Raw genomic sequence first — 23606 nt, 5'->3', positions numbered from 1 at the left:
ATTTTTTTTTATAGATTTTAATTAGAATAATTAAAAAGTAGTTAAAATAAAAAAAAGATATTATAATAATAAACATATTTTAAATATAAGAAATATTAATTATAATTTAGATATTTATTTTATTAAAATAAATTAATTTTTATATTAATTAATTAAAAATAAATTAATTTTATTGTAATTAATAATATATATAAATAATATTAAAATTAAATATAATTAAATAATATATAAATTATATATTTATTTTAAATAAAATATTTTATGTAAAAGTATACTAATATCAATATATTTTTTTAAATAATAAAATAATTAGAAATAAAAAAAACATTATTTTATTCAAATAATAAATAAAAATTTAAAAATAAAAAAAATATTATTTTTATATATAAATAATAATTTATTTATTTAATTAAAATAAAATGAATTAAAATAGTTATTTAAATTCAAATTTTTAATAAAAATAATCAAATCTTGATTTTGGATGTCAAGTAAGTTTGTATTCTTATTTAAATAGCGAATAATAGATAAATACAAATTAATACACTCTCCAATTATAGCAACTTAAATCACAATAATAAAGTTATGAGGATTTATATTTTCCTCATAAAATGAGTTCTTTAGGTTAAATTTATGAAAATTATTCTGATATTGATTTTAAAAGAATTAATTTTACTAGCATATATAAAAATAAAGAGCATCCATTGAATTTATTTACTGAAAATACATATGATTTATAACTTAATACATTAAATAAAAACTTATATTTATTAGCAGCAATTAATATATTAAGCTAAAATATTGTATAAATAAAAAGACTTTTTATTGAATAAAATGTTAATAATAACTGTATATATGGTATTTGGATAAATATGAATGGAAGATGGTAATTATAAACAATAGGTAATTAAAGATTTATATTTATTATTAATATTTATTTTTTTTAATTTATAGATGATTTTCTTCCTTATGATAAAAAAAAATAAAACTTCTTTTTTTATTAAGTACCACAAAACAATTTATATTGGGTATGTTTATTAGAAAAATCTTACGCTAAGACTTATGGAAATTATTCTATTATTTAAAATGGTTTAATTTATTAAGCTTTAACTGATTTAACTGGAAGTTCTTATGAATGCTATTTAAAAGAAAACCGAATTTCAAAATGTAATTAAGAAATGAGAAATTATGAAATAAATCCAAATTAATTATAAGAAGTTATTAGTAAAGCACTAAGTTAAAGTTTTATTATTTTATTCTAAAGCAAAGAAAATAATAATGGATTAGATAAAAATAAATTTTATTAAATTTAAAATATATATGAATATTAGAATTAAAATAATTTAGAAAAATAAGTTGTTTTATAAATTAATTCTTTAGTTGGGTATTTATTTTATTTTAAATACAAATAAAATTATATTTTTTTATAATAAATTTATGTATTTTTTTTATAGTACTACCTAATGGAAAGGCTAAATTTAACAAAATAATAGTTTACTTAATAGTTAAATAAAAGAAAAAATAAATTTCAAAGAAAATGATCTAAAAGTATTTTATATGTAAATAAAAGAGCTATATGAAAGTGCTTAATATTTATCAATAAATAAAATTCACTTAAATTACGTATTTAATTCTTTGAATATTAAATAATAATAAATATCAGATTATACACTAATTCGTTTAAATGTTTAAAATTAAACTCATGGATATATTTAATTGAATTAATATGATAAACGAATTTTTTAAGATAATTAATCTTATTAGTATTCTATTTTTAGCATTATTATTACAAAATACTTAAATAAAGATTAAATTGTTTACTTAAATTCGGCATATAGTGATGAGCGTAATATTTCTATAGAATAAAATTTTTAAAATGGAGATTATTTAATTCTAATATAAGCTAAATGGCAAAATTAGAATTAAAGAAATTTCACAATAAGTATTATTTATTTTTATATTTAAAAATAAATATAATAAAAAGGTACATATACTAAATATAACGTGAGCATAACATAATAAGATAATTCTAAGTGTTCTGAAATATAAAAATACATATTTAAAAATTATGCAGTAGAAAAAGTGTAACCTTTTTAAGTCTGTTAAGACTCAATTTTCTTTAATTATGAATTGATTGGATATAAAATATTATGCATTCATAACTCAAATAAAAATGTAATTTTAAAACAATAGATAAAAGATGTAAACTTAATTGGAGCAAAAATATTATAAAAAGAAATGTTATGTAAAATAAAATAAAAGATATAATTTAAATTAAATATATAATTATATATATATAAATATTTATATATATATAATATAAATATTTTTACAATTCTTTATATTAATACATTTATAAAATTATTAAATATGTTTTTTCATTATTTTTTATTAAAAAAAAAATGATAACAAAAAATCAGATTTTATATAAGAGTATATTTTAATTTATTTAAAAATTTTAAAAATAATATATTATAAGAAATAAAAATAAAAAAATATATAATACATATATATAAATATTTATATAATTTATATTTTTATATAATATAAATATTTTATAATTCATAAATTAGAAAATAATTAAATAAACTTTTGTTTGTTTCCTGGATAATTTATTGTAATAGTATTTAGTTATTTAGAAATTCCAAATTAAAAAATTTAATTTTAATTTGGGGAATAGACCTTTATTAATGTATAATAAAGGTAAAATCTTTAAATCTCCAACTTTGTTTTAGGACATGTTAATTTTGAAGAAATACTATAAAATAAATATAATAATAAAAGGGTTAGCTATTACTTTGAAGAAATTAAATAAGAAGATATTATACATGAAAAAATTTAAAATGTATAAGTTAATAAATAATTAATTACTACTTAAACACCTTAAATTATTGATTTAAAAATTTCTAAAAACTTTATAATTATTTCTACAATTTTAATTAATATTTTAATTTTAATATTTTCTTTGTTTTGTTCTTTTTTTAAATGCAATTATTTAGAAGTAAAAAAGTATATTTTTTTCTAATTTTTACTAAAATAAAAAACATAAAAATTATAGATAATTATAATGACATTAATATTAAGTGGCCTTCTTAACAAAAGTTTATCAGAAAATCGAATAGGATATTTAATTATATTCATAAGTTTCTCGATTATATAAGATTATATATATGTTATTTAAATCTCTTAAATGGAAAGCTTTTAACATTAAATTTATTATGAAAGAAACTATATAAGTAAAGCTGGATAAATATTATTTATATCAATAAATATATTGCTAAAGGTTATTTTTTTAAAATCTATTATAATAATTATTTATTTATATAATTTGAAGATATTAAATACATTATTACTATTTAGAATTAATATTTATTTTGATAATATTATAGAGTAGTATTATTAATTTTCTCAAGTAAAACTAATTAATTTTTAATATATATAAATAAAAGTTATTTTTATATTTTATTTTATAAAGGACTTAATTATGAAAGTATTTCAAAAGTATAATAAATGAAATTTATATAATTAATATTTTTATAGTAATAATAAAATAATTTTGTATTGAAAAATTTAGAAAAAAATCATTTTAATATACAAATATTTTTTAATAAAGGTTCTATTTAAAAAATTGAAAATTTTATATTTTATAAATTTCAATAAAAAATATTAGTTTATAAGTATTTTTAAATTAAATTATGAAATAATATAATAAAATATACTTTATAATTTGTCAAGTTTATTTTTTAAAATAAATAAATAAATACATAATTAATAAGTTTTAAAATATAAATGATAAATTAAATAAATGAAACTAAAAAATTAATATTATTTTTAATAAAAATTGAAATAAAAAATTTATAACATGTATAATTTTAAAATGTTTTTTTTATTTTTTTTTCATATTATAAATTCATCAATTTCAAACATTAAATGGTTTTGATAATCTTAAACTTGAAAATTTTATATTTAAAAAAATTCCATATTTTAAGAAGTTCTACTTTCTAGATTTTACTCACTATTTACTAAAAATAATTAAGAGTTAGTTTCTATTTTTTGATATTCATCTATTCCTCTAGTTAGAACAGAATTATTTTCTACCTAAGTATTATTTTATTCTTTTTGTTTTTTATATTCAAAGATTTCTTTTTATTAATTTTCTATTTTCTAGATACGCTTTAATATTTATTTTTTTTTAATTTCGATTTTGTAATTTTTTTGGATTAATAAAGAGAGTTTCTTTTGTTCTATAAAAGGTAAACTATATAAATATTTATATATATAAATATGTATATATATTATATTTCATTTTTTTTTAGTTAGTTAATTATTTAAATAAATATACTTTTATGGAATACTTATTGTTCTTTTTTAAGTAAATACTTCATTATATGGGTCTAAAGCAGCTAAAAATGATATAAGAAACTTCTTTTTGGGAAGCTTTGTTTCGTCTAAACCAGTTTCTATATTTTTCAATTTTTTTGATTATTAATTAACTACTTAAAGTAATTAGTATGCATTTAATGCTGTTTTTTATTTAGTTGGTGGAATATCAAATGTTTTAGGGCAATATATTTATAAACTTAATAATTTTTATGCATATTCATAAGTAAAATAGTCAGGTACTCTACCATATTTATCTAATTTATATAAATAGTATTTATGAGTTATAGAAAGATAATTATATATTAATTTAGAATTAGCAAAAAGAGTATTTGCATCCTCGTCTATTATATTAATTTATTAACCTATCATTTTATAAAAAATTTGGAATTAATAATTATTTTATTTTTAATATTAAAAATTTATAAAATTATTTTTAGTATTTTAGTCATTTTTGATAATTATGAAATTTTTTATTTTATTTTTGAAATTTGTTTTTAAAATTAAAAAAAATAGTTGGATGCTATTTTTAATAATATATATATATATATATAAATATATATATATATATATATATATATATATATATATATATATATATATATATTTAATATTTACATTTTTATTTTAAATATAAACACATTTTTTTTTTAGATTAATAAATTATTTAAATTTAATAAATAATTAATTATAGGTATTTTTTTTTACAGCAGCCTAAATTTAATAAGTCAAAATTTTATTAATTCTATAAAGAAAAAAATATCTAATTAACAAATATAATTTCTTTTTTAACGTTATTTATTGATTAAAAGTAATAAAAATATATTATTTATAATTATATTTGTAAATATATTTTTATTTCTTAAATTATTTTAGAAATAATTTAATGTATAAACCTTCTGATAAATTATAAAAATCATATATATAATTCAATTTTCATAAAAAAATTATAAATCAAATAATATAAAGTTAAAAATTTCAAAATCTATAAAAGAAACAAAACATATTAATAATAATCAATTGAAAATTGTAATAAATTTTATAAATAAAAATAAATATTTATATTTTACAAATTATCTATAATAAATAAATTAAAAATATTTTATAATATAAATTAAAATATATTATCATTATAAATTAATAAATTTTTATTAATAATAATATTAAATATTTTTTTTATATATATATTTTTATTTAAATTATTAACATTAATATATAAATTATATTTTAAATAAAATACTATGATATTCATTTTTATATATAATAAAAAGCAAAATATATATATATATATATATATCAAATAACAAATAATAAAACTGTATATAAATAAACACAAAAAACAATAAAAAATCAAATAAAAAAAACTTGAAAAAAAAAAGATAAAATGAATTAGAATTTACATAGTGATAGTTAAAATCCCGATTCTAACCTAGGTTCTGCTTAAGTTTTGAATACGGAAAAACACTAATAAGATTCTTATACTCATTTATACTAGAATCAATAATAATAGTAAACTTAATTTTCTAATGTCAATATTCATAATATGCACCAAAATTAATACGTTAATCATGATAATAATTAAAAAGAGTATTAGATACATAACAATAATAATCATAAATAGAATGAGAGAACATATTAAATAGATTAAAAAAATGTTGCTCATATGGTTCTTCCCTAAAATCTTAAATATTAAAATTAAATGCCTTAATTAATATAAATAAATTAAAATAATGATTAAAAAATTGTTGAAACAAATCAATTAAATGATTATGAAATGGATTTACCAGATGAATAATCTACCGATGATTTTATTTTGAATGATAATATTTCTAAATATATGAAAACTCATGTTTAATAAAGTGTTGGATTTACAAGAAAACTCAATTATGAAGCTTATGGAAAAAAATCTTAAATTTAAAATAAAATCGACTAAATTTATTCTACTCTTGATTAAAAGGCTTAACTTTAAACTTAGTTTAAGTCTTTGGCTTAATATGAAAGAAAAGTTAATATTCCTATTTTAAATAATTATGGAGAAGGTATTTAATTTATTAGCTGGAATGAAAATAGTAATTAATTTGAATTAAATGAATATGCTATTGATGTAATGATTTTTAAAATAATTTTATTTATTTTTTAATATAGCTTTTCAAAAGGAATCAAAATGAATAAAAAAATACTAAAATTTCATTTGTAACAATTATTGGAGAATAAAAATCTGGAAAAAGCTTTTTATTAGATTAAATATTAGAAATACCAGCTAATAAATAAAGAGTATTTAATTATATTTATTTAAAAAAAATATATATATATTTACATTTAAAAAATATAAAATATAATTCAAATTTAATTTCATATTAACAAAAATAAAATTAATAAAAATAAATTCATATTTAACAAAATAAAATTTATATTTTTTGTTTTTTGTTTAAATAAAAAATAAAAATATTAGTTATGTAATACATAAAAAAATCCTGGATTAATAATATGGAGTGAGCCAATATATAATTCCCATGAAGATTGTGAAATATACTTTTTAGACACCTAAATAGATTTAAAAAGCAATTCTCATAGGCAACAATAACTATTTATGTTAATATGCTTACTATCTAGTACAATATTAATGAACATAAAATCAAATAATTTAAAATCTTAAGATTTTGACACTTTAAAGTCTTTAATGCACTTATAAGAATAATTTGAATTTGATAATTTGGAACATAAAGAAGACTTAAAGTACTTGTTTCCTAAATTAATGATATTAATGAGAGATTTTACACATGAAATAAAGCATAAGGGAACAACAGTTAGTGGCTAATAATATTTAGAATAATTTTTATTTGACGAATTATAATTTCAAAGAGCAACAGCAGAATAATAAAAATTGCGAAGAAGAATAATAAAATATTTTCAGAATCGAAATTTATTCACAATGGTGAACCCTATAAAAAATAAAAATAATGAAAATTTAAATTAACTTTCTTTTTAAGACTTTTGTGAAGAGTTTTAATAAGAAATACAAACATTGAGAAAAAAAATAATTTTGGAATCTTCTAGTGTAAAAGAATTTAGAGGACTTCGACTTTCGAAAAATATGGTTGTGGAATATATAAGGAGTTTTATTGAAGATGCAAATTGTAATGAGAAATTTTAAATAGAAAAGGCTTTTTGTATTTTACTTGAGAATGAATTTATTTCTGTTTACCATAATTGCATTGAAATTTATAAAAAAGAAATGGAATAATAGTTTGGGGATTGTGAATATATGTCTTTGGAATAAATGAATGAGAGTCTCAAAAAAGCAAGGGATTAGGTCTTTTTTTCATTTTTTAAATTAAAAGCACATGATATTGATGTTGCAGTTCCACTTTTTGATAAGTATTATAAAAGTATTAATGAATTTATTAAAGAAATGGAAGATAAGTTCCATTAAATTAATAATGAAGAAACTTAAAATGCTGTAAATTTGATTATGGAAGAAAAAATTAGAGAAGTGAAGGAAAAGACGAATAATAATTAATAAACGAAGGAAGATTGCTTTTTTATTAAATAATAATTTGAGAAAATTTTGAATGAAATAAAAACTATATGCTTAGGAAAATAAACTAATTATGCTGAGGTTTACGGTAATCATATTTCCCAAATACAAAAATATATGTTAGATGTATTATATGAATAAATTTAAATGCTTTAGAATTTAAATTAGGAATAACTAAAAGAAATAAAAGTTTAAATCGAATAGAAAAATAAATAGTCGGCTTAGGATAATGATATCATTGGGAAATTAAAGGCGGAAAATTAATTAAAAAATGAAGAAAAAAATAAACAAAAATAAATTCTAGATTAAAGTACTTAATAATAAAAAGAACTTCTTAATGAAAAGAAAAATCTTGAAGAAGCTATTGATTTTTATAAAAAATAAAAATAAAAATATGAAGAAGCAATGAAATGATTTAAACTTATATTTTTATTTTTTTTGGGATATATAGTTACATTTATTATTTTATAAAATTATATTATTTTATATAAATATATTTTATTATTATTAATTTTTTATTCTTTTTGGTTATTTACAAAAAAAATTGACTATTTTTTTTTTTTTTTCAAAAAAAGATATATTTTTTTTTATTTAAAATAAAATTAATAATAAAACATTTTATTATTTCAAAAAACTTTTTATAAAATAACCTCAAATTAAGTGAATATCATCTTCTAATTGATTATTATTTATTTATTATACGTTTTATTCTTATTAATTATCTTTTATTTATTAATCTAATTATTCTTATGATTCTCTTTTATCTTCTTATTTATATATTTATTGCTATTCTTACTCTTCATGTTTTTAATTTAATTTTAAGACTTAACTTTAATCAGGATTAGTTTTTAAACTATATTTTTTCCAATCGAGATAATTTTTTAATACACTCAAACACATTAAATTCTTTTTATATTTTATAAATAGAATATAAAAAATTAGATAAAGATTAAAAATACATGTGAAACATCAACTAAAATAGTAAAAAAAGGACTTTTATAGTCAACGAAATGAATATGAGGCATATATTTCTAAACTGTTTCAAGAATATTTTTTTTATTAAACTTATTATTATTTCTAATTTTGCATACTATCATCCACTATGTGTTATATTTATAATTCATTTAAAAATATATTTATTTACAGAGCTTGGAGTATCTAAAGGAATTTTTTCTTAACTTAACTTTTATATGTATTTATCTAAGCTAGATTATTCAGCTCTAAATGCATATTAAGCAGGATATATTCTATGACGAAATCTATATTAAAGTTATTAAATATAGTAGTAAATATTATTATTTTTAAAGTAAATAAAAACCTTGTGACTATCTCTTTTTATATATGAACTTTATTCATTAGTATTTCTGTTATTTAATTTACATCTACTAAATCCATTTATTATGAATTTATTTTCAAAAAAACAGTACACTAATTTATTTTAATTTAAGAAAATATCATTATTAATATATAATATTTTTTTATTTTTTTTTTGCATTTTTTATAATATATAATATTAGCTGAGTATATAAGCTTACTTTAACATCAGTATTTACATTATAAAGTAATTTATTCTTTTATTATTTTAACTCGTTTAATTCTTAATCTAATATATCATTTGTATTAATTTTAATTTCTTCATTTTCATTTAATTTTACTTTTTTATTTTATACTTTTTATTGAATATCGGGATAATGCTATTCTATTAGCTATTTTTTTGTTTAACATTTATATATTATTTTTTATATATTAAAGTTTTTGTTTTGTTTTAATATTTACATTAACTAAAAAATTATAAGCATCTTTTACTGCATTTTTTTCTCTATCTCTATCACACATTAAAACAAAACCTCTCATTAATTCATCAAAATTACTACTTCCACCTTATTTTGAATATTTATTAAATCCTTTTTATTATTTCCCCATAAAATAATTTATTAATTTTTATAAATTGTTTAGAATAATTTATTAATTATTATATATATTTTAAAGTATAAAATATATTAAATATGGATATATTTTTATATTTTTCATAAAAAAAAAGTATATATTGTATAAAACTAAATTCTAAATTTTAAATATACATTTAAATTAATAAACTATTAGTATAATTTAATTCTTATTTATTATTATTAACATTTTATTTAATTTATATATGTTTTAATTAATTACAAAAATAAAGAATTTAATATATTTATTATATCGTTTTTTAAAAAAAATTATATATTATATATTATTTTTATTTTAATAATAATTAAATATTTAGATTTTATAAAATAAAAATTTCATAAAATGTTTGGTAATGACTACAATTATTTAAAAATTGATTAGATTGAAGTTAAAAAATATAATATTTCTTGTAATTTTTATTATTGAAAAAAATATTTGTAATTTTTTATCAAACTAACCCCTTAAAAAAATAAATAAAAAAGACAAAGATATAGTTAATGCAGATTAAAGATATATTTTTTCAGATCCTTCAACATATACATAATATGAAATTAATTAAATAAATTAATTTAAAAATTACTGCTAAAGAATAAATTAAAATAAGATGTAATTTATATTTATTACATTTAAAATATTATTGTTTTCAAGATAACAATCCTTTAATATATTAAATTATTAAAATAATAAAATAGAGCTTAATATAAATAAGAAAAAATTTTAAGGTATATGTATGTAAATAATTATAATATGTAAGATACATTATAAGTAGAAATATATATATATATATATATATATATATATATATATATATATTTTAATTATTTTTTTTATTTAAATAAAATCCTTAATAAGAGTATTATTTATTCAGATTAATAAATCGAAAATCATTTAAAACATAATCTTAATAAGAATACATTACTTTTACTGGTATAAATAATTAAATATTTATTTATTTTCTTAAAAAAATATTTAGTAACATGGACTTATTTATTTCTAAAAAAGAGATAAAAAAGGTCGTCCTATAATAATAATATGTCCATATAAAATAGATTTCTAAGTAGTTAAAAAAATAGATGTTTTTAATGTTTTAATGAGATGTTTTTTAATCGTAAAAGAATATATGTTATATGATGGTTATATAGATAATTGGAAAATAATCATAGACGCAAACTATGATTCAGATTTTGGAATAAACTATGGAGTATTTTTTTAAAAAAAAAAATTACAATTTTATTTTATTTTTTAAATAAAAGTTCCTTTTTTATATAATATAATAAGTAAGTAAATGTTTTCCGTGCTATTTAGATAAATTATATATAGTAAAATGTAATAGTGTTATGACCGATTTTAGATGGGGTATAATCGAAAAGATGATTCCGAAAAATACATTAAGTAAAATAAGTTATGAAGTCGAAGAAGATGATTTAAAATATGATCTTATAAAAGAAATCGATTAATATGATTTGTAGTTAAAATATGGAGGTTTAGCTAGAGATGCAACGAAGTTTTGGGATATAATTTATTCAGAAGAAGATGAAAATTAATAAGAAAACGATCAATAGTTAAAATTAGAAGAAGAGCTTTTGTTAAATATAAATTATTTATATTAATAGTATTAGTTTTTATATGATGCCTAAATGTAAGATAACAAGTTTGGAGGAGGATTTTACCACAGAAAATTCAAATTGGAAAGAAATCCAAATGAATCTAGTTTTGAGTATTAATAAAGGTTAAAGCAATATGATGGGTTAAGAAATGGATAACTTAGAAGAGGAAGTAGAGAAAATAGTTTTGAATATTCAAGAAGAGTTAATGGATATTTTTAGTAATAAATAATTATGAAAAAAAAATAGAGAAGGAAAGGGAAGAATAAGAATATATTAAAAAAATTTAAAACAATAGAAATAAATAAAATTAAGTTGATTTATTATAGTAATAATAGTATTAATAAAAATCTAAAAGTTATGTTAATGCAAGTAAGATGTATTGTAAGAAATATGAATAAAGGGGAAAGTTAATATTATTAAAGATAAGATAAAGAAGAATATTTTTATAACTCAAAGATTGTAAATAGAATTTATAAGTAAAATATTAATGATGTTTAATAATATAGAAATTCGTAAGTTTAATATTAAATTAATAGAAGTAGTTAAGAAGATTAAAAAAAGGAATTTATTTATACCGAAAAAAATTGGTAATTATATAAGTGAGGATTATTAGAAATAATTTAAAAGTGATAAAGCCCAACAAAATTAAATTGAAGATTAAAATTATGATATTTATAAATATGATTATCTTAAATTTGTTTAGGAAAAATAAAAAATTAATCATTAAGATGACCTTAAAAATAGTTTATAAAATTAATAATAAATTAAAAATAATGATGAAAATTAAAGTTTATGTTTTATTTTTTGAATATTTATTTATTTTATTATTTTTTTTATTTCTTACTAAATTTTTTTTTTTTTTTAATAATGTTTTTTTTTTAAATGCAATAAATTTTATTAAAAAAAATATAATTGTTTATTTTTTATTATTATAAAATTAAATTTAATATATATAAAATAAATAATAAAATGTATTGTAATTAATATTTTTATTAGACAAGTAAAATAGACCAAAACATAATTAAAAATTAAAAAAAAGCTAATGAATATTCACTGAATACTCCAACTTATGAATATTATAAATATGAAAATAGTATGAACAAATCAATATTACCTTTAAGCAAAATTTAATAGAAATAATTATAAAAACTACCTTCAAATGCATATATAATAAACGAATATAGCCCAAATAATGCAGAATTACGTATTAAAACAGAAAATAAGCCTTAAATAAAGATTTTGTAAAATAATTCTAATTTTAAATTAAGTGTAAATAAAATCAAAAATAGTCAATATTTTTAAGAAAATATTCTAAATTTAAGTAAATGCTCGCAGATATTTTAAATATCGCCAAAATTTAATAATAAATCAATAAAAAAATCAATAGAAAATTCAATGGAATATTAAATCAATTGTAAATAAATAATTCAAGATTTGGATAAGGATTAAAAAATAAAAATAAAAAAAATCGAATAAATTATACAGGACTTAGAAAAAAATTAAAATGTATAGAAAGTAAATTCTTTTATAAAAACAAACAGAGAAAAAAATTAATAAAACGATTTTTATGAAAATGATTTATAATAAACTGAATTATGTGTAAAAAATGTATTTGACAAATTTGAAAAAATAATAAAGAATAATTTTAAATAAGAAAATAAATAAATGATATAATAAAATATGTAAAATCAATAGTAAATAAAATTAGAAAATAAAGCAAAGTTAATTTAAGAAAAATATTCATTTAACAAAAACAATGGTAAAGATTCTATTAAAAATAATATGTAAACTTTAGATAAAAATATAAAAAATATGAAAGATATTACAAATTTAACATAATAAATAAATAATAATACAAATGTAAAAAATAATACAAAAATTATAATTAATCAAAATAATATTAATAATATTTATTAAAATATTAATTAAAATAATAAAAATAAGAAAGAAAAATAAAATAATATTAATAATAATTAAGATAATAATAATAATTTCATTAATATATACACTTTTTAATTGAATTAATATAATATCAATAATAATAACAATAATAATAATAATAATAATAATAATAAATTGAATTTAAGTAATAATTTACATTCTAATATTAATAATAATTTAGTTCATCATCCAATTTAACCTCATAAAAATTTAAATAAATATATTTTTGGAAAAATATTAGGTTTATCTTGATAAATAAATAAATAATATTTTAATTTTTTTATATAAATAAATTAAAAAAGGATTTGGCTCATATGCTGTAGTTAGAATAGTTTAAGATATTGAAACTTAGGAGTTTTATGCCTTAAAAACTTATGAAAAATAAAAATTAAATGACCCTTAAAAAAAAAGAATGTTGCAAGAGAAATAAAAATATTATCGATAATTCAGCATACTAATATAATAAAATTATATGGTATTATAGAAACAGATTAGTAATTAAATTTACTAATGGAATATCCCTCAAAAGCTATTCCATTGAATATATATTTAAAACAATAAATTACCAATAAATTAAGTGAATAAGAATCAAGAAATATATTTATATAATTAATCTAAGCAATAAAATATTGCCATAACAAATAAATAATTCATAGAGACATAAAATTAGAAAATATTCTTTATGACCCTAATGCTTAGAAAGTTAAATTAATAGATTTTGGATTTTCTATTGCCATAGTTCCAGGTACTATGTTGAATATTTTTTGTGGAACCCCAAGTTATATGGCCCCAGAGATTGTAAACAAGTAAGATTATTCTTTTAGTGTCGATATTTGGGCTTTGGGTATTCTTTTATTTAAAATCTTGAACGGAAAATTTCCTTTCAAAGGAAAAAATGATTAAGATTTATATAAAAAGATTAATGAATGTAAATTAGATTTTGAATCTGATGTTAGTTTAAAATCTAGACTATTAATATAAAGTATTTTAAAATAAAACCCTGATGATAGAATTAATATAAATTAGGTAACTTTTAATTTTTTTTTTTTTATGTTTACATTAAAAATTAACATAATATAATTTTAAGATTTTAGAAAATGATTGGATAAATAACATTGAAAAAAGTTGAAAAATGTATATATTTAATTTTTGTTTTTCGTAATAAAATAAAATTTTAAAATAATTTAATAAGTTTTTTTACATTAAATATTTTTATATTTAGTTTTTTATTCCATTTAAAAAAAAAAAAAATATATTATTATTAAATAAGATTTATTAGTTATAATCATATTATTTTTATTAAATTATATGATATCATAAACTGAAAATAATTAAAAATTAACTTAAAAATATAAATGTAGTTTTTTTATTATAATGTTATTAAGCTTTATATATTTAATTTGTTTATTGAAATTATTAAAAAAAAAAATATTAGAGCTTTTTTTTTTGTTTTTTGATAATTTAAAATAATGATTACCTTATAATATTTATATTTAAATAATTTTTTGTTTTATTATTATTATTATTTTCTTTTATTTTATTATCTTTATAAAAAAATATGTTATAAAAATTAATAAATAGAAAATTTAAAAAATATATATTTTTTAATTTTTAATAAATGCTTGAATTATTAATTTTTATTTAAATAATAAAATTAAATTTAATATTATTGTCAAATCTATTATAAATATTTTATTTAAATATAATATAAATATGTATAAATTAATTTAATAATTATAAAAATAAATTAAATTTATTTTAAAATAATTAAGTAATTTTAATAATCAGAAATATTTAATATATATAATTTATATATTTTTTTAAATATATATTTTATATCGTCATAATTTTATTTTAATAATATAAAATAATTATATTAATTTATATTTTATTAATTATATCTTTATTATTAAAATATTATTAATATTAATTAATATATAAAAATCTATATATTATATTTTAATTTATTTTATTTATATAGATATTATATAATTTATTTAATAATAATATTGTATTTGAAATTAAATATAAACTATTAATAAAAAATGCTTTTTAAAAAAATAAAAATATTTAAATGAAACAAATAAAAATACTTTAATTAATTATATTATATAAAATATTTATATCAATAAATTTGTTTATAATATATAAATTAAAAATATTAATTTTATAAAATACTTTACACAATAATGAGTAAAAAAGCATTTATAAAAGCAAAAATAAAATAAAATAAAAAAATAACATTTACAATAACAAAGCTTCCACTAGTAATTTTTTAAAAATAAAATAAAATAAAATATTGTTTATAGACTAATAGTTCACCTGTTTTAAGCTACGAATAAAATATTAAACATTAGATGATGTAAAAAAAAACTAATTTTTAAATTATTTAAAATATTTTAGGAATTCAGAATTGATAGTTTTAAAAAATTTTATTAAAAAAAATATTTTTATGTTGAATCTTATTAAAACATAAATGAACATGTTGATTTAAACAAAATCGAAATTAAAAAAAACATAAAACCTATAAAATACATTTTTCACTTGAAAACATTTGCTTATTTTGAATAATAAAAAAGTCCAGGTTAATTTTAAGAAATTGACAAAAACTCTCTATTAATAAATTGCAATTATATATGTTTTAAATAATGTTCTTGCTTATCTATAAGACTTATTATTTAAAATGATATATTATTTAATCAATTAAGCTATATTTAAATTGAAGATTGTCCAATAAATAATGAAAATTTTTAAAAAATTATTGAAAAAATATAATTATCAAAATTTAATAAAAATGAAAATAACTAAATATATGGACTTTATAATTTCGAAAACGTATAAATTTGCATTAAAAATTGCAAATTATTAACTAGTGGGGTTTTAAGAATATTAAAAAATTGGTAAAATGAATCTAAATAATAGGGAAATAGTTTAGGATTAAATAATTTGAATTTTCTTAAGCCTTAATCTTTTTTTAATTGGGTTACAACTCCATTTTTTAAGTTAGTTTTTTTTGTTTTAATTATTATTAATTTTTTTTTATAGTTTATATATTTTTTTATTTAAATTTAATATAAAATATTATCGAAAAAAATTAAATAAATCATAAAAAAAGATAATTAAAAAAATTAAAACTTAAATAATGTGAAGCTCCAAATATTTTAAAAGAATTACTTTATTTTAGAAATTGTAATGTGAAAAGCAAAATATAAAAAAAAATGGATATAGCTAATTAAAATAATAAAGATTAGTATGAAGAAAGTAATAGTGAAGATAGTGATGATGAAGATAATGAATCTGTTTAAAATATGCAAAATAATTAAAATAACAATAATATTGACGATGCTAACGATAATTAAAATAATAAATTTTCTAATATTATAAGCAATTTAGAAAGTATATCATTCGATAGTTCTGTTTGTAAAGTATTCGAAGAACTTCCTTTAAATTTTGAATATTATTCAAATATTTAATGTCTTAGCTTTGATGGAACAATCAAAAAATAATAAACAAAAGAACTATAAAAAACAAGCATAACATTTGAAAATATGTATCCTTATTCTTTAAAAAACTTAAAGTGTTTAAAACTAAAAGGATGTGAGTTAACTGAAGAGTTTTTTAATAGTTTATAGTATATGGAATGTATCAATAAGATTTAGATTTTAGTTTTTAATAAATGTAATGTTCATTTAAAGGCTTTTAAGTCTTTCATCACAAATTAAAATTTAACTAATTTAAAGTACTTAAGCTTATAAGGGACATAGATAGATGACCATTTCTGTTCAATTATTTCAGATAGGTCTTCAGTTGCTTTTGATTTAGAAGCAATTGATATTTCTAATAATGTTTAGAATGTATATATAAAAAGCATATATATATATATAATTATATATAAATATATATATAAATATATATATATATATATATATATATATATTATTATATATATTATTGTCTTTTTTTAAATAATAAAAGTCGAAAATAACATAAAAAGGGATTAAATATCTTACTTTTATTGACAGTTTAAGATGTATTAATCTCACTTAATGCAAATAGATTAATTGTTAACTGTCAACATTTATTATTGATTTAATTCATAAAAAAAGTATATATTATTTTTATTTATTTATTTGTATTTTTTATAATAATAGGATAAAAATATATAGAAGATTATTTAAAAAAGATAGAAATCCTTACAAAATAAAGTAAATATATTTAAAAAAAAAAAACTATATAACTACTTTTAAATTAGAAAAATAAGATTTGAAAATTACTGATGACGATATAAAAGAATATTCAAATAAAAAACCTTAATATATAGAAGTATAAGAAGAAGGGTAAGTTTTAAATGATGAATCCTAACAAAAAAATTCTTAAATGAAATAATTATTTGATAATGTTTAAATTTATAATAACTTTTATAGAATTTAGCTAAAAAAAGCTCGAAAGCATGTCCCTAAAATCACCTCTATCAACTTTAATGGATGCGAAAATGTAACAAGTTCATTAATTGAGGATTTATTTAGACATCGTTTTTTAAATAATTTACAATATTTAGATTTATCATATAGTGGTGTATGTAATAAATTTATTGATTTATTTTTGGAATCCAATATAGAATACAATGAAGATAAAAAGAATCAAGAAAATTAATAAAGACTAGAAAAATCTTATTTTGTATAACATGAATTAGTTTAATACAAAGAAGATGAAATAGAAAAGAATATAGAGTATTAATAAGATAGATATTTGCATTTAAATATATAAAGTTTAGTGCTAAATTCTTGCAAAAATATAAAGGATTATAAATTTAGTCAAGTATTTGAAGAAGTAAGTTTTCCTAAATTGAATTTTTTATATTTAAATGAGACTAATATATTAGATAAAACAATAGAAATATTATTTAAAATGTTAAAAATAAATATACCTAATTTGTTTGTTTTAACTTTAAAATATTGTAAAGCGACATCTAATGCATTAAAAAATTTAAGTAAAATATAATATTGCAGTTTAATTGAAATCGATTTATCTTGTACATCTTTTGATGATATTTGTGCCTTTAATATTTTTTGTGAAAATATTGGACTGTTGTAGAATTTATAGGTTTTGGTACTTAAAGATTGTAAATAATTAACATCTTCGGGTTTAGAGGTTATTATTGGAGGATTATGTGGGATGAAAAAAGAAGATGCACTTGTTAAAGTATAATAATTAAGTGAGGCTGAGAAAAAATAAAAAGAAGATTAAAGAAAACTTAAGGAATAAAAAAAGTTAGCTGAAGAATAAAAATAAAAAGAGTTAGAAGAAGAATAAAAAAATAAAGAAACAATAGAAACTTAAAAAAAAAAAAATTTAAAAATAAAAGATGAACATCCTGATAAAAATAAAATAAAGAAAAAAAAATTGTCTTAATCTAAATAAAAAAAGCTTAAGAATAGCTTATTATTTTTAAAAAGAAAGAATTTGTTATCCAAAATTAAACTTTTGATATTTTAAGAATTTTCAGTGATTGTTATTAAATTGTGACAGATTAAATTATTTAAATACTGTTTGAAGAATTAACTGGGTTAGTTAAATATTTATCTTATATTGACTTTTCGAAACTTAATAGACTTAATTTAAGTGAATAAAATTTTAAAAGAGAAGAAAATAGTTAACTATTTTTATATTTGGAAATTCTGAATATTAATAATACGAGGATTTCAAGCAAATTTGTTGAAAGCTTCTTTTCTTATTGGAAATAATAAAATTTACAATAACCAAAAAAAATGTAAAATTTTATTTATATGTAATGCTCAAAAGCATTCTTTTTAGATGCTTAGTTTTTTGATATTTTTGTAAATAAAAATAATAATATATATAAAATACATTATTTTTATTGGATAGATGATATTAATAAAAAAATATAAATTATTTATATATTTTATTTTTTTATAAAAAAAAAATATTTATAATATTATTATAAATACATATAGAATTTTGATGGATTTAGGCAAATATAAAAGGCAACTTAATTTAGATTTGAGTATTTATTTAGTGAATTATCTTAAAAAATCTAAAATTAAAATTTAATATTTTTAAAATATAAAATCCTAACAGAAAAATATATCACATTTAAAATACAAGAATTAAATTTAGAAAACAATCAATATATAAACGGTGGAGGCTTTTCTGAAATTCTCCAATCTAGTTGGATGTAATTAGTTTTGAAGCTAAATTTTCGAAATACCTAGTTTAGTAACCGAGAAATTGAATTGATGAGTTCCATTTTGAAAAGAAAACCTGAAAATTTTTCAACGATTTAATATATAGCAATAGGTGGATGTGTAAATGTTAATAAAAGGGGATTACTTTAATTATGTAAAATAGACAAGTTCGACCGAAAATTTGATTTGGGATGTATTTTTGAATTAAAAAAATTATTGATTCAGAAATTATGAAAGAAATGGCCTAGTCTATTTATATGTAAAATATTGAGTATTTGGACCTTTCAGAAAACGGAATCAAAAGTATTGATAAAGGGTTTAAGTTTATTTGTTTTAAAGGAAAATCTTAAAGGCTTAATTTGAAAATTATTGATGTTAGTTAAACTTGGTTTTCCGATAAATCTTTGTAGTCACTTTCTGTAACTGAGAATATGGCAAGTTTAGAAAGAATTTATTTAAAGGAGTGCAGAAAAGTCACAGAAAGAGGTATTTCTTATTTGGTTGATTCTAGAAATTTAGTCAATTTTGATCTTTTTCATTTGTTTTAAGAATATTCAAGGCTAGTTAGTGGTAGAGTCATTGATACATTGAAATATTCAGATAGGAAAAATACAATTTCCGTATTTATTTATTATATATTTTTTTTTATTGTTTTTCTTTTTTTTATTAGGAACTTAATTTATATGAATCTATGGCTTAAGATAAAGAGTTGAATAATTTAATGTAAGAAGTATAGTCTGAAAGTATAAAAATTAGATGCCTTGATTTGAGAAAAACTTCATAAATTGGAGTTTAAGGATTATAATTTATTTATAGCTTAGTTTAATGGAATGTTTTTAAAAATCCAAACTAATTAAAATCGAATTTGGAAGTTTTAATTATTGATAATGAAGTAATAATATATATATTTTTTTAAAATTAATTAAATTAATTTCGTAATATTTGTTTTAAAATAAAAATAGAGATATGAATAATTTCAAAGTAAAATAATATATGACGAAATAAATGATTAAATTTAATGTAAAAATTAAAAAAAATATTTAGAATTAATTATTATATATTTTTATTTTTTTTCAACAACAAAAAACTTAAATTGACAATAAAAAAAGAACATTATATAATATTATATTATATTTTGTTTTTTTTATTATTGGATTGACTTATTTTTTTAAAAAAATAAAATAAATACTTATCATTTTAAAAAATAAAATTATAGAATCCGAACTCTTTAAACAAGGCAAAATTTATGAAAAAGCAAAAGGGCCAAATTAAGAAAATCCACAAAAGCCATCAACTAACATTCCTTAAGTCTAACAGCATAAACTTTATGAATTAGTAAAGGATAATAAAGAATAATTAGAAAAATTAAATATTTTTTTAAACGATTGTGAGGCAATTAAATTAAGATATTAACATAAAATTTTAAGTGCAGATAGGCCTGATAAATTAAATGAAATTTTCAAAAGTGACTTTGTATAGGATTTTTTCCTTTCAAGTTCTGCCTTAAAAAATTTAAGATATGATTATTTTATTTATAAATATAGACTTTATATAAAAAATAATTTTTTGGACTCTTTAGCTTTGTGTGATTAAAAATGGTCCTTATTTAAAGATATCGAATAATAAAACTAATAATTAAATTAAGGCGATTTTGTTACTAATAATAATGTTTTTGGGGGTAAAACAGACCATATAACTTAATAAATAGATATGAATAACGAGAATTAAGGTGCAAATGCAGATAGTAATAATTAATTTCCTTCTTTTAAAAATTAACTTGAATATTTAGATTTAAATGGAAACAAACAACTTATAAACCATCCTGTCTGTAGGCTTTTTTTAAGTACTCAAATGATGAGAGAAATCAGGTTTATCAATTTATCGAATACTTTATTACATGAAAAATGTATTCTTGCTGTTTGTGCAAGTCCTTATTTTAGAGAAAACTTAGAATTAGTAAGATTTGATAATTGTGTTAATATGAGAGAAGAAAAAGCTTTATTGTTTCTTTTAAGGACGGATTTTTAAATATTTAAATATAAAGCATTGGTGTAACATTACATAAGATTTATTAATGATGAAATTTTATAATTAATGATGTATAGATTAAATGAAGAGGAAGTAATATTTTATTTATTTAATTTTTTAAAAATAAAAATACATATATAGTTAAAAAGTATAAATTTGGAAAAATCTTAGATTGGAAATTAAGCTTTATAGATATTAAAATCTAATAAAAAAAAAAGTTGTTATTTTTGTATGAATTTAGGATATACATGTTTTGAAGCTGAATAATTTGATAAATTCATGCGATCAGATGATGTGAAACAATTCGGGACTTTTCCTCCTAATTTAAAGTATTTGTGGATTGAAAAACACTAATTTATTATAGGATGATTAGTTGAGTAAACTTAATTTTTGGAAAACATTCAATAGTTAAAAATTTGATATGATGGAAATGATATAATCTAAATCAAAAAGAATTAGTTAGAGTTTAGTTCATCTAGAAAATGAAAATTTACATGCTTTAATTTTTAAAAAATCATATATTTAGCTTGAAATATTCAATAGTATGCCCCCTAATTTAATGATAAGTCTTTTAAATAAATAGTTTTTGGAAAAACCTGAAAAATATCCGAATTTAACTTATATTACTATAAGTTTTTATTAGTAGCATTATCCTGCTTTAATGAAAGTTTTCGAAAATGCAAAAATGGAAGTTTTTAATAAATATACAATAAGGATTGTGAATATGTCAAACGAATATGAAAAAATGCCTATTTTAGACCTTATAATTAAATTAAGTAGATAACATGAAAATAAACTTAAAGGAGGAATTTAATTTACAAAAAATGATTTTGTTAGATGTTTAAGTCATGAATAAATTATTTGTTTTCCAGAATTAGTCAAAAGTTAATTTTTGACAAAAATAAATTTTTCTCATTCGGATCTTTCTGGTTAAATGTTTATTTAATTTTGTAATAATTTAAAAGGGAATTCAAATTTTGTTACTGAAATTTCTTTAGAAGGATTAAAAACTATCAGAGATGAATAAATTTTAGTATAAATATTTTATTTTTAAATGTGTATTTTTTTTAAACATATATATATATATATATATATATATATATATATATATATATATATATATATATATATATATATGGCTATGATGTTTGATGAAGTGGAAGAGTTAAATTATTAATTAAATTCGGATTAGAATCTTTTATCAAAAATAAATTTAAAAACTCATAGCAAAATAAAACTAGAACAAGAAAAGAAAAAAATAAAAATTTAATAAAAAAAAATAATACATAAATTACAAAAGAAGAAAAAATTCCCTTTTTTGATAAAATTAAATATTTAAAAAACAAAAGTTAGTTAGTATAGCTTGATTTAAATTTTAAAGTCAACTCCTTTTAGTATGTGCTTTTCGATTTAAGAATTATTCAAATAATATTAAGATTTATTAGAATCTGAAATGGATGATAAAGTTTTAATTTAATTAAGTGAATCTAGTTATTTAAATAATTTTTAAATTCTTGATTTAGAAAAAATGACTTTTTGTACTTATTCTGTAAAAAAAAATAAAAAATAAAAATAAAAATATTTTTTATATTAAGTTTTGTAATTTATTATAATCTCCTAAATTAATAAATGTATAATAAATGAATTTAAATTGTAAATAATTAAATGAATGTGCCTTTATAACTCTTGCAAATTGCTAATATTTACCTTAATTGAAAAAGATAACAACAACAAATGCTGAAAAGGTAGAGAAATCATTTCATTATATACTAAGAGCTTAGTATTTAAATATTAGGTTAAAAATAAAAAATCTTACTGAAAAACAATCTATAATAGAAAATGGTCCTTTTATTTCTGCAATGATAAATTGTACATATATGAGTAATTTAACTTCATTAATATTTTATAATGCAAATTAATTCATGGAATAAATTAATGATTTTTTCAAACTTTCTAAATACA

At 16.3% G+C, this 23606-nt stretch overlaps 5 protein-coding genes across 5 annotated transcripts, besides 27 other annotated features; 4 read left to right on the top strand and 1 right to left on the bottom strand. All coding sequences in view use genetic code 6, as the record gives it.

The window, feature by feature from the left end:
- Window positions 1–110: 110 nt before the first annotated feature.
- Window positions 111–171: a microsatellite.
- Window positions 125–183: a microsatellite.
- A 1-nt stretch (window position 184) lies between these two features.
- Window positions 185–240: a microsatellite.
- Window positions 241–282: 42 nt separating this feature from the next.
- Window positions 283–381: a microsatellite.
- Window positions 283–400: a microsatellite.
- A 1004-nt stretch (window positions 401–1404) lies between these two features.
- Window positions 1405–1446: a microsatellite.
- An 829-nt stretch (window positions 1447–2275) lies between these two features.
- Window positions 2276–2324: a microsatellite.
- Window positions 2325–2516: 192 nt separating this feature from the next.
- Window positions 2517–2557: a microsatellite.
- Window positions 2558–4256: 1699 nt separating this feature from the next.
- Window positions 4257–4293: a microsatellite.
- Window positions 4294–4912: 619 nt separating this feature from the next.
- Window positions 4913–4984: a microsatellite.
- Window positions 4985–5463: 479 nt separating this feature from the next.
- Window positions 5464–5529: a microsatellite.
- Window positions 5530–5537: 8 nt separating this feature from the next.
- Window positions 5538–5580: a microsatellite.
- A 439-nt stretch (window positions 5581–6019) lies between these two features.
- IMG5_100240 (hypothetical protein) lies at window positions 6020–8256 on the top strand (the record flags this gene model as incomplete). The annotated part of the gene is made up of 4 exons (XM_004035313.1): window positions 6020–6481; window positions 6523–6651; window positions 6830–8130; window positions 8220–8256. Coding segments are annotated over 4 exons (1929 nt in total), but the record flags the coding sequence as incomplete, so codon positions are not given.
- Window positions 6734–6763: a microsatellite.
- Window positions 6750–6793: a microsatellite.
- Window positions 8257–8373: 117 nt separating the features above from the next.
- Window positions 8374–8423: a microsatellite.
- A 159-nt stretch (window positions 8424–8582) lies between these two features.
- Window positions 8583–11004, bottom strand: IMG5_100230 (hypothetical protein; the record flags this gene model as incomplete). The annotated part of the gene is made up of 9 exons (XM_004035312.1): window positions 10840–11004; window positions 10487–10519; window positions 9692–9979; window positions 9451–9621; window positions 9234–9343; window positions 9060–9174; window positions 8875–9015; window positions 8712–8821; window positions 8583–8589 (listed from the first exon to the last, which is right to left on the bottom strand). The coding sequence occupies exons 1-9, from the start codon at window positions 10900–10902 to the stop codon at window positions 8583–8585; spliced, it is 1038 nt and encodes a 345-aa protein (XP_004035360.1). The 5' UTR covers window positions 10903–11004.
- Window positions 8601–8652: a microsatellite.
- Window positions 8605–8645: a microsatellite.
- Window positions 10592–10627: a microsatellite.
- Window positions 10634–10675: a microsatellite.
- A 195-nt stretch (window positions 11005–11199) lies between the features above and the next one.
- IMG5_100220 (hypothetical protein) lies at window positions 11200–11704 on the top strand (the record flags this gene model as incomplete). The annotated part of the gene is made up of 2 exons (XM_004035311.1): window positions 11200–11447; window positions 11515–11704. The coding sequence occupies 2 exons, from the start codon at window positions 11200–11202 to the stop codon at window positions 11702–11704; spliced, it is 438 nt and encodes a 145-aa protein (XP_004035359.1).
- Window positions 11705–12296: 592 nt separating this feature from the next.
- Window positions 12297–12348: a microsatellite.
- Window positions 12349–12391: 43 nt separating this feature from the next.
- Window positions 12392–12432: a microsatellite.
- Window positions 12433–13367: 935 nt separating this feature from the next.
- Window positions 13368–13402: a microsatellite.
- An 89-nt stretch (window positions 13403–13491) lies between these two features.
- Window positions 13492–13544: a microsatellite.
- Window positions 13545–13920: 376 nt separating this feature from the next.
- Window positions 13921–14539, top strand: IMG5_100210 (hypothetical protein; the record flags this gene model as incomplete). The annotated part of the gene is made up of 2 exons (XM_004035310.1): window positions 13921–14436; window positions 14498–14539. 2 exons carry the CDS (start codon window positions 13921–13923, stop codon window positions 14537–14539), a joined length of 558 nt encoding a protein of 185 aa, XP_004035358.1.
- A 745-nt stretch (window positions 14540–15284) lies between these two features.
- Window positions 15285–15319: a microsatellite.
- Window positions 15320–16628: 1309 nt separating this feature from the next.
- On the top strand, window positions 16629–19393 carry IMG5_100200 (leucine rich repeat protein; the record flags this gene model as incomplete). The annotated part of the gene is made up of 4 exons (XM_004035309.1): window positions 16629–17264; window positions 17562–17615; window positions 17842–17989; window positions 19386–19393. The coding sequence occupies 4 exons, from the start codon at window positions 16629–16631 to the stop codon at window positions 19391–19393; spliced, it is 846 nt and encodes a 281-aa protein (XP_004035357.1).
- Window positions 17280–17359: a microsatellite.
- Window positions 18671–18726: a microsatellite.
- A 3324-nt stretch (window positions 19394–22717) lies between the features above and the next one.
- Window positions 22718–22781: a microsatellite.
- Between the last annotated feature and the right edge of the window lie 825 nt (window positions 22782–23606).

The sequence above is a fragment of the Ichthyophthirius multifiliis genome (genome assembly GCF_000220395.1).
Source record: "Ichthyophthirius multifiliis unplaced genomic scaffold scaff_1120509250845, whole genome shotgun sequence".
Taxonomy (NCBI): Eukaryota; Ciliophora; class Oligohymenophorea; order Hymenostomatida; genus Ichthyophthirius; species Ichthyophthirius multifiliis.
This window is presented reverse-complemented; position numbering and strand designations above follow the sequence as displayed.